The 13431-nt window shown below is 37.6% G+C and overlaps 1 protein-coding gene across 8 annotated transcripts in view; it reads right to left on the bottom strand.

Moving 5' to 3' along the window:
• PKP4 (plakophilin 4) overlaps positions 1–13431 on the bottom strand; it is a 163113-nt gene that overhangs the window by 95970 nt on the left and 53712 nt on the right. For all 8 annotated transcript variants that reach the window (XM_034654607.1, XM_034654604.1, XM_034654605.1 and 5 more), the window contains exon 2: positions 9705–9817. In XM_034654607.1, coding sequence (XP_034510498.1) covers positions 9705–9817 — 113 coding nt within the window. The remainder of the gene's footprint in view (positions 1–9704; positions 9818–13431) is intronic.

The raw sequence follows: 13431 nt of genomic DNA, 5'->3' as shown, positions 1-13431 counted from the left end.
ATGATACATATATTTTAGAAGCATGGGCCTCTGAATTTTAAAAAGTATTTTCTTCTTCATTAATTAGTAAAATTAATATAGTTGGGCTGCCTCCATATTTAACAAAATACATTAAAATAGTCTTAAAATAATCTGAAACTTTGATGCAAACTATAAACTTAATATCTTTTTGTGGTTCCTTCTAACCTTATCACCCACTTAACATTTTTAAATATTCAGTCTAAGAAATAGGTAATTCATTTTGAAATATTTACTTACTATGATTAAGACATTTTGTTGTATAATGTTCTAGGTCCATAAAAGACTATTACTTATGAAAACTACTTGGCTTAAAATCCACATTCTACATGGAACCACTCTAAGGTTAATAGGTTAGCTTAATGGAATTTTGGTTCAATTACCTTGGGCTCAGATGCCCTGCAGAAGACCTAGTTTATACAAGTTTAATTCAAATCAGCAGAGATAGTTGCCACTTGGATTTGTATGTTCCAGATGAAACTGGCTTGTGACTGGAATGGCAATGAGAAGCAGTAATTAAAATGCCTTCTGGAAGAACTGTGCTTAAGTAAACTGCTCAAGATAAATGACTTCTGTAGAGCTGCAGGTCAGCCACAGACTAATTTATGTATCTTTCAGATGTGGTACTCTTTACTGTGTTTACAATAGGAGTTGCATCAGAAAAATTCAGTGTTACTAAATTTGCTCATAAGAGCATCCATTTAATAAATATTCACTGCACAGATCCCAAAGAGAGTTTCTGATAATTACATTCAAATATTAAATAGTTTATTCCTCATTTGGTCTGAATTAGAAACGAAATCGGAGAACTTTTATTTGTTTGACCATTAAGAGAGACACTAGTGACCAAAGACAACACTCAGAAATGGAAATTGGTTGAACTATATTGTGATGAATATAACAGGACTCCCAAATAGCTTTACCTACAGAGCACTAAAGTAACTCAACACAGACAACGAGCTCAGCAGTATATAGGATTTACCATAATGGAAAGCAGAGGAGAAAGGAAAGAAGGCAAGTTCTTGTGAGGGAGTAGGAGGATGGGTGGAGAGGCTAAGGAAAACTTCTATCACTCCCTGTGCCTGCCCTGACCCCCAAACTAAGAATGCCTAAAGTAAACCCCTTTGGGATCTTGCCCTCTTAACACCTGAGACATAGCAGTGTTATTCACAATAGTCAAAAAGTAGAAACAACCCTCAGGTCTATTAGCTGGCGAATGAATTAACAAAATGTGGTATATCCATACAACTGAATAATTCTTTGGAAACAAAAAGGGATGAAGTACTGATACATGTTTACAACACGGGTGAACCCTGAAAACACCATGCTCAGTGAAAGAAGCCAAGTCACAAAAGGCCATATATTCTCTGATACCGTATATAGGAAGTGTCCAATGGGCAAATCCACACAGACAGAAAGTAGATGAATAGTTCCCAGGGGCCATGGGGTGGGGAGAATGGGAAAGAGGTGCTAATAGGTAGAAGGCTTCTTTATAGGGTCATTAACCTACTCTAAAATGGAACACTGGTAAGGGTTGAACAAACTCCGTGAATACACTAAAAATACTGAATTGTACACTTTAAAACTATACATTTATGGTATGTGAAACATATCTCAATAAAACTATTATTTAAAAAACTCAGGTTTTGCCCGTGAAAGCTATGGAGGTCAAAGGGACAGAACTTTATCAAGCATCTTCCTGAAGTGGTACATTAAATAAGCAATAAACTGTCACAGCACAAACATTCGATCTTTTCAAAGACTCTTCATTTTTAAAGAATGTATCATTTGAGGAGGTTTACTTCACAATGACTTAAAAATATTTGCTGAAGAAAAGACTTGAACCATGAAAAAGCCTTTTCTGCTACTGTCAGCCTAAAACATTTTTAGAATTTTTAATAGTAGCAATGGAAGCCTGATGGGCACTAGCAGATGACCCTATACAGTGTAAAAAAAATCTGAATGGCCGTGGGGAATCAAATCTTTTCATTAAAAAATAACAGAGTTCTTTTCTTAAGTGGCGATAAGAAGACTATTTGTCAAGATTGTATGACCCTTTTGAAACCATAAAGAATTCTATTTTAGAAGGGCTTTTAAAACTAACTGAAAGGGAGAGATAATCTTGGGAAGAGTGTGAAGTTATTTAATTTCAATATTGCCACCCATTTCCCCCTCATTCAGTTGATATGGACAGGATTTTTCTCAGTCTAGAGTAACTTCCTAACATCGGTAGTAGCCAGTTAAAGGACAGAAACGTGAAACGACCAACTGTTTCCAAATGGGGTCAAAGTTTAAGACAATGTACAAAAATCAAAACGAAAACTTAAAACTGTACTTTGATTCCAAAAGTTGCCATTAATGCTTCTTATAATTATTAAAAGGTCCATTTTTTTAAGAATCTTTTTTTGACTTCAATATAAATGAAAACTTAGTGTTTCATCTTACTAAGTGCACAAACTATGATTTACAAAATAAAATTCATGGAACCAATTTACGTGCTCTAAAGAAATAAACTTTTTCTTTCACCGTCTACAACTTGTCGAGAAGTAACTTTGTTTCTGGGCAATGAACGGCAAGATTCCAAGTCTACAATCAGGGATAGTTTTGAAATTCTGTACAATAAAATCTCAGAAATAGTTTCTTGAAGTCGAAGCTGATCATATTTTCATTTAACGGCTTTTCAATTCCATTCTCTTCTCCTTGCACAGTTTTGTTACCCAACAAGTCGAACCACTCGTGTAATTTCTCTGCTTACATGAAACATGACGCACAGGCCACACCTTGTACACTTGAAGGCTGAATCTGCCTTGGAGTATTTCCCCTGGCCAAGTCTTCCACCCACGCTGTGCCGCCTGCCACTGGAAGGCTGTAATGATCTCTAACCGCTGCTGAATTAGCAGCCCTAGGTCACAGGTTCAGCCTCAAGCTTTTTAACCCATTGGGAATTCCTCAGGCATGTGGGAGCCGTTAAAAGTTAGGCCTGGCATGTCAAAGTGGGACTTTAGGAACAAGACACAAGGTTAGCCAGGCGGAATGACCTCAAGCTTAAATTAAAAAAAAACGAATTGAAGAGAATGAAGCATAGCAAACACTTAAAAGTGGTTGCCTCTTTTTTGGGGTTAGTGGAAATGTTCTATGTGGTGGTGGTTATACAATCACATGCCAAAAATCTCAAAAATCATGAAACTGTACGTTACAGAGGGTGAATTTTATTATAAGTAAATTACACTTCAATAAGCGTGACTTGAAAATAAAATGGTTGTCTCTGAATGGTAGAATTATGGGTTTTACTCTTTATACTTTTTTGAATTTTATGAGTTGTCTGAAACGAGCATTATTTAACTCCACAGCCAGTAAAAAACCAAAATAAAACCAAACCCAAAACAGAGGAAGAATACTGTTCTGGCCACCCCTGATCCTTTCTTTGCCCTTGGGAGTGGAAGTGGGCAGGGGAAATCCCAGAGTGAGGGAGCTAGGCTCTTCACTGTGGGTTACCAGGACCTTTTACTGTCATCCTATCCAGTGAAATCTAACCTAGACTAAGGTCAGAAAGAAACCTCATTGATGATGCTGCAAGGAGAAAAAGAGTAAATTCTGTGCTCATCAAAATTTGGATTTGAAGGCTGTTGGGAGGAAAGAGGTTGAAAGGGCAAATTTCCCTCTGAGTTAACTGTGCCGAGATTTTCTTGAGATGAGCTGTACACCTCAGCATCCCACGAGGGCCATGTCCCTTGTTAAGGCATGCACACCAGGTAGTTGCACAGTGACCTGTAACAGGACACCACACACTTGGTACCTACTGTTACCCATGACTGTAAAAAGCGTGGCAGACAGAAATAGTCATTGTGGCATGCTGCCTGCTTGGAGGACCTGAAATTAACCCATCCATCTATATATGCTAAATATCATCTTTGAGCCAAACTAGAGTGTCAGAATTGGCCTCCTGGAGAATTACTTCCAGGTAAGGTGCTATTCTATCCATTTATATTCCATTTAGTAGTGTAAGAGATGAGCCTGATTCCATATAGAGAGAGACTACCACGGATGTTGTTTTGCCACATCATAAAAGTGGTCTCTCAGTGGCGACTGACAGGAGAAACCACTCAAGTCTTGGCTCCAGGAACGGCAGATTTTCCTGAGCAACCTGGTTTGTTTTTGTCTTACAGACATTTTGAATATCATTCGTTTGTGTTTCTCTCGTTAGGATGGGTACTACGTCACTCAGAGCCAAAGTGGCTCCCTACTTTTAGCAAATGCATGGAATGTTGGCAACATACATTTCTATACTATTTTTATTTATTTATTTATGATTTTATTTATTTATTTAAGATTTTATTTATTTGACAGAGATAGAGACAGCCAGCGAGAGAGGTAACACAAGCAGGGCGAGTGGGAGAGGAAGAAGCAGGCTCCCAGCAGAGGAGCCTGATGTGGGGCTCGATCCCAGAACGCCGGGATCACGCCCTGAGCCGAAGGCAGACGCTTAAAGACTGAGCCACCCAGGCGCCCCTTTATACTATTTTAACCTTGGTTTCATCTTATTTTTCTAATCATTATCTTCCATTTGCTCTCATTTCCTCACTCCATTTTTGATTTTTGTATTTTTAAAAGATGTTTTGAATATTTTTGGAATGAGGCAAAATATTAAATACATAGATAACTAAGGTACAGTCAAGACAAATGAAGAAAGTAGTATCTTCTGTATTAATTGATCCTATAGCCCACTTTAAATGAAGTGAATATTAAATATATAAAGAACTATACTGTAGTCAGTATAAATGGAGAAAAGTTATAATGTCCTTAACTAAGTATTTCCATAGCCTACCTTCAATGAGGGGAAATATTTATACGTGGGTAACTATAGTGCAGTTGGCACAAAGCAGACAGGCTGTAGCTTCTCTATTAACTAATTTCACAACTCACTTTCAGGCTTTTCAAAGTCACAATGATTATTTTTGGCTTAACATATCATCTTAGGATATAAGCACCATCAATTCCAGATTAAGGATCATTATATGTTGATATTGCTTGGGTTATTAGTGCTTCTTTGTAGTAAATAAAGCAAATGAGAAATCATATCAGAAATGGGGTTTTTAGTAACCCTGTTTAGAACTAGATTTCCAAGGAGGCATTAAAGGAAAAACTAAGCAATTACTTCACTTATTAAGATTTTAAAATGACTTGTAATGATTTTTGTTTTTTAAGTTCTCACATACTGCAAATAAACTGCCAAAGGCAACCGTTCACTTTTCAGGACCCTGCTCCTAAGTTAAGAACAAGCAGAGGCTCAGCTTGTCCACCTAGAGAATGAGAACATCTCATGGCACGGGTTAAAAATCCATCGCTGGTACTGCGAGTGTGAGGGAACAAAACTGCTCTGTTCTAGGCCGCTCCTTTGGGAGAGGGCTCCACGGTATATTATTTAGCACAATATATAAGAATCATTTATTAAATAGGACCTCATGCCACTGCCTCCTTCTTCTAATTCATAGGGTAAGGCCAATAATAGCAAATGCTTTGAACAACAGAAAAAGTAAATAAAAATATACTTTTCATTTCCCTTTGGGTTATTATAACATCATCTTCGGACTAGGAAAACTAAGAAAATCTTACAGGTCACCTTACCAACTCTGACACAGGATCTAAATAAAACAATATGAAAAATAACTAGTTATCAAATCCAGTTTTGCTGACTAAACTCAAATCATGTAAGAATGACCTGAATCCAAGGAAGCTTCATAGCCATAAGCAGTGGTCCCACATTTAATTTCCTTTGAGCAAATCAGAAATGGATGACAGGAAAGAGGCCGTGGGTCTGAGAGCTAATTTCTGTTTTTCTGTATCTTTAGATTCTTGTTCTAAGAGTGATAGTTGGTGGGGACTGGAAGACAGAGGGATCTCTCAAGTGACAAAAACCTGTGCTTCCTTCACTAACATTGCTTTCTAACGGGCTCCTTGTTAGTTTGAAAACCTGGTGGTCACAGCAAAGTTACTGTGCCAATAGTCTTCCTGAGGTCCCTGAAAAGCACACTACAAGAGGGCAGATATGAGAAAGGGTAGACAGAAACCCAAAGATGCCAAGTAGATAACCTCATGGTGAAGAGTCCTTACTTGAGCTTAAAACACATGGGGGCTTCGCTGAGGTTCATTATTCATACAATGAGCATTTGTCTGGGTGCCTGCCTGCCTGCCATGCACCAGGCACTGTGCCGGGGCTGTGGGGGTGGGGTGGGCCTTACCACCTCATAGGAGAGTTGACAAAGGCACAACCAGCTATGAGTTCAGATGAAGAGAGATGTCCTTCCAGGAGAAACTTTGGAAACGCTGTAAGGAAGGGTTAGCATTACATTGAGGGCATCAAGAATACATGAGAATCCAAGGTGAGATGTGAGTAGGACAATCAGAATGGATCATTTATGATTCTAATCAGTGTTCACTGAATGACAAAAACAGCCTTTCTCATAACTGTAAGATTCCATAATAGGTTCCCAGCCTGCTGCCCGGTCTCATTTCTTTTCTTTTTAAAAAAGATTTTATTTATTTATTTGACAGAGAGAGAGGCAGCGAGAGAGGGAACACAAGCAGAAGGAGTGGGAGAGGGAGAAGCAGGCTTCCCGCCAAGCAGGGAGCCTGATGCGGGGCTCGATCCCAGAATGCTGGGATCATGACCTGAGCCGAAGGCAGACGCCTAACGACTTAACCCCAGGCGCCCCTGCCTGGTCTCTTTTCATTCTAACTTATGCACTACACTACCAGGACAACTACCTTCAAAAACAACTTTGAACAGGTCTCCTTTAAGACCTAATGAAGGTTACTTATCATCACTTTAGTTCCCAGTTCTCCAGTCAGATGCCAGCATTACCCCTCCAACCTCATAAGTCATTAGGTCCTTTTAGGACACATCCTAGGTACTTGAACTTCTTGGTGCTCCAATACAAACACAGTGGGTAATCTTGTATACCTCTGTGCATGCTTTCCCCCTTTCTCTGGTCACCCCAGCTTCCCTTTCTGCAGGATCCATTCATTCATCCAAAAATTAACTGATGGAGGTCAGTGACATGCCACACACCACACTAGGCGCTGAGATCCAGAGACAAAACACCAAAATCTCTCAGAGTAAATATTATAACATGTATTTTTACTCACATTTTAAACAAACCTATGGAATTAGCTAATTCAACTATGTAGCCTTAAAATTATTTAATATTATAAAACTTAAGGTGCAGAAAATAATCTAAGAGCCATGCACATATCAACCACCCCCCATTTAACAAATGTCAATATTGTGTCATGTTTGCTCTAGATGTCAAATTTTAAATAACATGTTACAGATTTGACTAAAGCCTAATTTCTGATATCTTCCTCCTCCCTTCCTTCCTAGAGGTACCACTATCTTAAATTGGTGTCATTCCAAAATATTCTTTATACTTTTACTACACATACATACATTCATGAACAATATCAAACACTGTTTAAATATCATACAGTGTTACTGCATATATTTTTGAAATGTTCATAATGATATCCTTCCATATCCTTTTACAATTTGTGGTTTTCACTCAGTAGTCTGTTTTGCAAAGATGTTCATATTCATACATGTAATCTAATTACTTCATCTTAACTGTTCTTGAGTCCACTTATCCACAGTTTATTTCCCATTTCCATCCTGTTGGATAATTACGTTCTTTCTCATATCTTACTTTTTGCAAATAATGCTATAATGAACATCCTTGTACCTATTACACTGTGCACACCTATCAGACTTCCCCCAAAGATAGCATGTTCTTGAAGTTTTAAAGTTCTGCCAGTTGATTCTCACTCATTGTTGAGTTTTTTTGACTCCGTTTTTATATCTGATTGTGAGCGCATCTTTAGTGATGCCAGTTTCTCAGCTGGGGATTCTGAACAATGTGAAGAATTACATTTGGGCTCCAAATCCACACGTGGTACAATCTTGGAGTTTACCATGGGTGCACCCCTTTGAGGGTCACAGGTTAATACAGCAATCTTAAGTATACATGTACCATCTTGAAAATATACAAGGCCTCATTCTTGGGGCCCTACACAGGTATTAAAGACTCTCGTGCTTTTGGAGGGTAGGAGGTGACAGTCAACCTAGGTCTCCTGCAGAGGCAGCTCTAAATGCTTCTGGCTCTGGCTTTCAGTTTCTTTCCTATTTCTAGTACCTGGGGATTTTCATTTCTATTTTGCCATTTTCTGTATGTATTGACTTGCTTTATTGATATATCAAGTATTTCTAGGGGTTTATCAAGAGCATTTCTACGTCAGTTTAATTAGCTATGTTGCCAGAATAAAAGTCCAAACTGAATTCGTTAAATTAAATTTTCCATATAAAAAATTATGTATTTTTAAGTCTGTGGGTTTATGTCCTTGGAAATATATACAATACCATATTACTAAGTTTGTGAATTGTCCTTTTTGGTGCTGAAGATACAGATAGCTTTTTAAAAATATTGAATAAAAATACTGAATAGAATTAAAATTTTAACAATTTTAACTTCCTTGATAAATTATATCATTGAGTAACTATAAAGCCAGAGTTAGAAATATTTGATTTACAATTTTACCCCTTGCTTGTTATTTCCCTTTCTAAAAAACAAAACAAAAACAAAACTGCCTGGATAACTAAAATATGGTCACATAATTAAATATTTATGTTTTGAAAGTTCTATTAATCCTATTTGTATACTTGATGCCTTACTAAACATACCAATATGCACAACTCTTAAGGGTTGGAGATGAAAAAATTCATGAGAACACAACTTATCAGCCTAATATTTTTAAATCCACAGCAACAATTAGCCAGAACGGAGGAACTACAGACAGCACTGTGTTCACTAAGAAGGCTTTCTTGGCTAAGAGTAATAGATGATACTGACAAGTAGAAAAATAACGATGTTAAAAATAACTTGAGACAAGTTACTGTTGGTACATACCTACATATGAGTAAAGAAACCAAGCTTAAAAATGCAAGCAACAGAAGTTATTTTATGGTAGGCTTTACTAGAATATGTAATTAACAACAAAGAAATCCACAAATAGGATAAGTAGTGATTTCACCATTTGGTGCTTATGGCAGTAGTAATGATGTTTTTAAATAGCTTAAGAGGCTATTTAAACACAAAACAATAATTTTGATTAAGCATGGCTTTTTTATTCCAGTAATATATTGGTTTTCAATTTATTATGTGAATACACTAAATTATTTCATCTAGTAATTATTTTGTATGGCAGTTTTACAGAGTTCTAGAAAAACTCAAGGTCAACCGAAGACATTTTTAAAAGCTATTTAAATGTTATCATTTAGAAGTATTTCTTAGTTAAAAAAAGTCAATACCAGGTTTTCAAAGTCGATTAGCTTTACCAAATAATTAGTAACTGTGAAAAACATCCATTAGCTGTGTCTACATATGTGAAATCAAACTTCTAAAGATAGCATATAGAAACTTACCAATGCCATATAAAAAACTTCAAGCACAGGACTGAAGGATAATCAATATTGCAAGAGGCTTCTCAAATTAGAATAAATTGACGACTTTGATGTCCAATTCAGAAAGGCAAGTAAACGGTGACAACACTAAGAGAATCATTTGCTACATCCAAGACAACTTAATAAGGCATGGAACTTGAAGGCATGTAAAACAATAGAGCCGTTGGCCCTGTACCTGGTGCTGGCGATACTTGGGGATTCTGCTCCAAGCCTACATCTCTCTAGCTGACTGGCAACGATCTGCCTTTCCACTTCCAGTTCTCGGGTGAGTCGTTGAAACTGAAGCTCCTGTGATTCAAGGAAATAAAAGGCATATAAGGCGCCAAGACAGATATATACGTGAACGCATGTCACAGGAAACACAGGAACACACCCATAACATAGCACTGTATCTAGTGCGGCTTTGTGAAATTCAAGTTTTGGGTGGAATTGTGGGCCTAGATAACCTACCGATTTGTACTTTTTTCAAACTGAAAGGCACTAGAATATTAGCCTTTGTTTGGAATAGGAAACATAGATATTTATTTGCTTTTTGTGTTTGTTCTCCTAACTGAGGTTTGCAAAGAGTACTTCCGCCACAGTGCTGTATTAAACGTAAGGTCTGAGGAGTCCTTGATATGTCTACGTCAGGTGTCCACCAACCAATGTAAGCTCTTCAGCCTCAAGAGGTAATTTTTTATCTTTCATACTGTATTGAAGAAAAATGTAAATTCCCATGATGAGAATCACTTTATCACGTTTGAAACAGAGCCTTTTAATTGTTAAGGAAAAAAAATATTCCAACCCTACAGAAAAAGTTTTGGTGTATTTATCTGCAATATAATCAATAAAGTTTTTCTATTGTCATGAAATAACACGTTCATTGTTCATGTGTCCCTGTGTGAAGGGGAGAAAAAAATAAAGTCTGAGCCAGTATACAGAATCTAAAATTGTATTTAAAAGCTGGGAAGACTGTATAAAGAAGATCTTCTTCATTCTATACCACATTATGAAGGCGAGGAAGTTCTACCATAGGACAAGATGCTTTAACTTGACAAGATTTTAATAAATAGGAAGGATGCTATGCTATAACACATCTACAGATCAAATCAAGTACACTCCAAAGGCTTTAAGCCACAAATAACACCTCCAATTACAACTCAAGCTCCCCTGTGCCATATTATCTCCTTACAAGGCTACTCAAAGCAAATGCTGAACTGTAAGCAGTTTAACTGGACAATGACTGCTAGTTCAAAATACCAGGCATATGAACCCTAAACCTAGAAACTAATCAGAAATAAAATTACCTTAAATATTATTTATGACAATATATACATATTTGTTTGCCATGCAAAAATTTAAAACAATTTAATGAAGTGTATTAGCTCCCCGTGGAATCAGGCAAACATGCTATTACTGACAGCACTGGCTTTGTAAATTCTACAAACTATTCTTAGAATAGTTAAGATACAGTCCCTGAACTCCTTACTGCTTTCTGATACTGAGAATACTTCTCTAATGAGCCCAGTTGGTGTGGGTATATAGGGCATGGCCTGAATGAATAATACTTAGCTCAATAATGTTGTACAATATGATCAAAGTGGGACGCTTTCTACCTCTGTTTAACATTTCCTAGACCTCTGTTCTTAATAAATGTTTAGCAACAAAAGACCAGATAGATAATAACTGCGCAACATTCAGTATCAGGCTAAGATAATTGATTTTAAGGGCAAACAGTCCTATGCTTATCTCACATTTGGTCTTTCTTTGCCCTTAAACAGCATCATATTTCTTATGACACACTTCCATTCTTTCAATAATTTTACTCAACTGTTTGTTATACACTCTTATCCCAGAAGACTGGTTGCTTGTATCAAGCTGGGCCAGAAAAGGACCATCTGTGAATCCAAAAATATTCTCAGAGCCATCACATTACCTTTGTGTTCTGAGTTCAGGGGCTACTAGGAATGGAGGGCTGCTGTGCTTTCTTCATTTGGGGATGGCCAAAAGTTACTAGGGTAGGATTAAAGTATGTTTCAAACTAAAACAGAAAAAAATTTTCATTCATACAAAAAAATTCCATTTCGGCAGATTTTTTATCATGTTTGTGGCTATCTATGACCTTTGAGCATCTTTTCAAGGAAATGGTTGGGAAATTTCCCACTTGAAGGCAGAAGTTGGAACTTACTGTCCCATAATTCCTTCCCTCAGAAGCAGAGATATGGTGACTTTGGCTCTGCCAAGAAGATGTCAGACTGTGACTCAGGTGCTAAAACTAAGACTCTGACATCAGAAAACAGGAAGCTTATTTTCTCTTTCTCTTCTTGCTGCAATCCCTGCAACAGGCATCAAGGCCAACTTCCTAATACAGAAATGACCTCCACACAGACTGCTATATTGATGCTTTGTGGCAGCATCGGTGGTTTCTTCATTTACCCAATTTTGCGGCACAGATTTAGACACTGTTTCTGGAAGTTAAATTTCAAAGCTTGTTCTCCAGCCCTTGCAACAAATGTGGGTATTCACAAATACTTACTTAATAAATGCCTTTTTCTGCATAACTAGCAATGTCAGTCTCTGTTTCTTGCAACTAGAAATCTTGACTGAAGCACCTACAGAAACCATTTACAGTAGTCAAGTTGCTAGGAGAAACTATGTACCCATGATGTAGCTACATTTTTCATTTAATAGTTGGGTAATTCCTTCACCATTCGTACAGACTTGAGTAAAGTCCGCATTATATCACTACTGGCCATGAACCTAGAATACTGAACATCACCAGCTACGTTTATCAAAATCATTCTGCCTATTATTTGTTCACACTTCTCATAAGCAGGATATCATTAAAGCCCTGAAAGCAGAATATCAGGAAGACATAAAGCATGAAATTTGTAAAGGTTACCAAATACCTGTGAATATTTACAAGGAAAATGTATGTATGCTTTGTTGCAAAATCATTAATATCACACCTACAAAATATAAACCGAACACCCGTATGGGACTAGCACCAAGATGGGTAAGCAGGATATAAATATTTGACAATTCTGTCTCTACCAGCTTCTTAGACTGCCTGATAAGGAAGATAGTATTACACAGTCATACAAAAACACACCTAATCATTTATAAAATAACACTCATTAAGACGACTGCACAGAGGTACCGCCTATAAATTAAAAATTTATATTTTATCATACACTGTGGTTTAAACTTACATTGTAAAGGCTAATCCCTAAATCAGTATCCAAAACTGGGAATCTGAATTATAAGGGGACCCTATCTTTGCTCTCCTTTGAGAAGACAAGGAAAATTATGTTAAAAGCATTTGCCAGGGGCGCCTGGGTGGCTCAGCCGTTAAGCGTCTGCCTTTGGCTCAGGTCATGATCCCAGGGTCCTGGGATCGAGCCCCGCATCGGGTTCCCTGCTCAGCAGGAAGCCTGGTTCTCTCTCTCCCACTCCCCTTGCTTCTGTCCCTCTCTCACTGTCTCTCTCTGTCCAATAAATAAAATCTTATTAAAAAAAAAAAAGCATTTGCCAATGGTTTGGCATACGACAATTTCCTCTTAAATCTGGCACACAAGACCATAAACTTAGAAAGTCAAGGCTATTAATATGCTATAAAATGGAGTCTGTTCACATGTGTTTGAAGGCTTTTTTTTATGTTCACCTCATCCCTCTCAGGTAAATACACCAATAAATATTCTGACAGTGAGCCAAAGGAATAGAAGAAAACAAAGCTTCATTTTCAAGCTTTGTATGGTGGACAGAGCTGGGCAGGAAGACAGGGAAGGACTTGCTGCCCCAGCCATCACCACCTCAGGGGTGCCTCAACTGCAGAGAATGCCCTGGCTCAAGAGCATGCCCTCTGGGCAGGTTGCAGCCAGTCACTGATTGAGGTTGGTGGACAAAGGTGGGCCCCAGATTTG

Source organism: Ailuropoda melanoleuca, chromosome 2 (assembly GCF_002007445.2).
Source record: "Ailuropoda melanoleuca isolate Jingjing chromosome 2, ASM200744v2, whole genome shotgun sequence".
Taxonomy (NCBI): domain Eukaryota; kingdom Metazoa; phylum Chordata; class Mammalia; order Carnivora; family Ursidae; genus Ailuropoda; species Ailuropoda melanoleuca.
The sequence above is the reverse complement of the archived record's forward strand: the minus strand, read 5'-3'. Positions and strand labels throughout refer to the sequence as shown.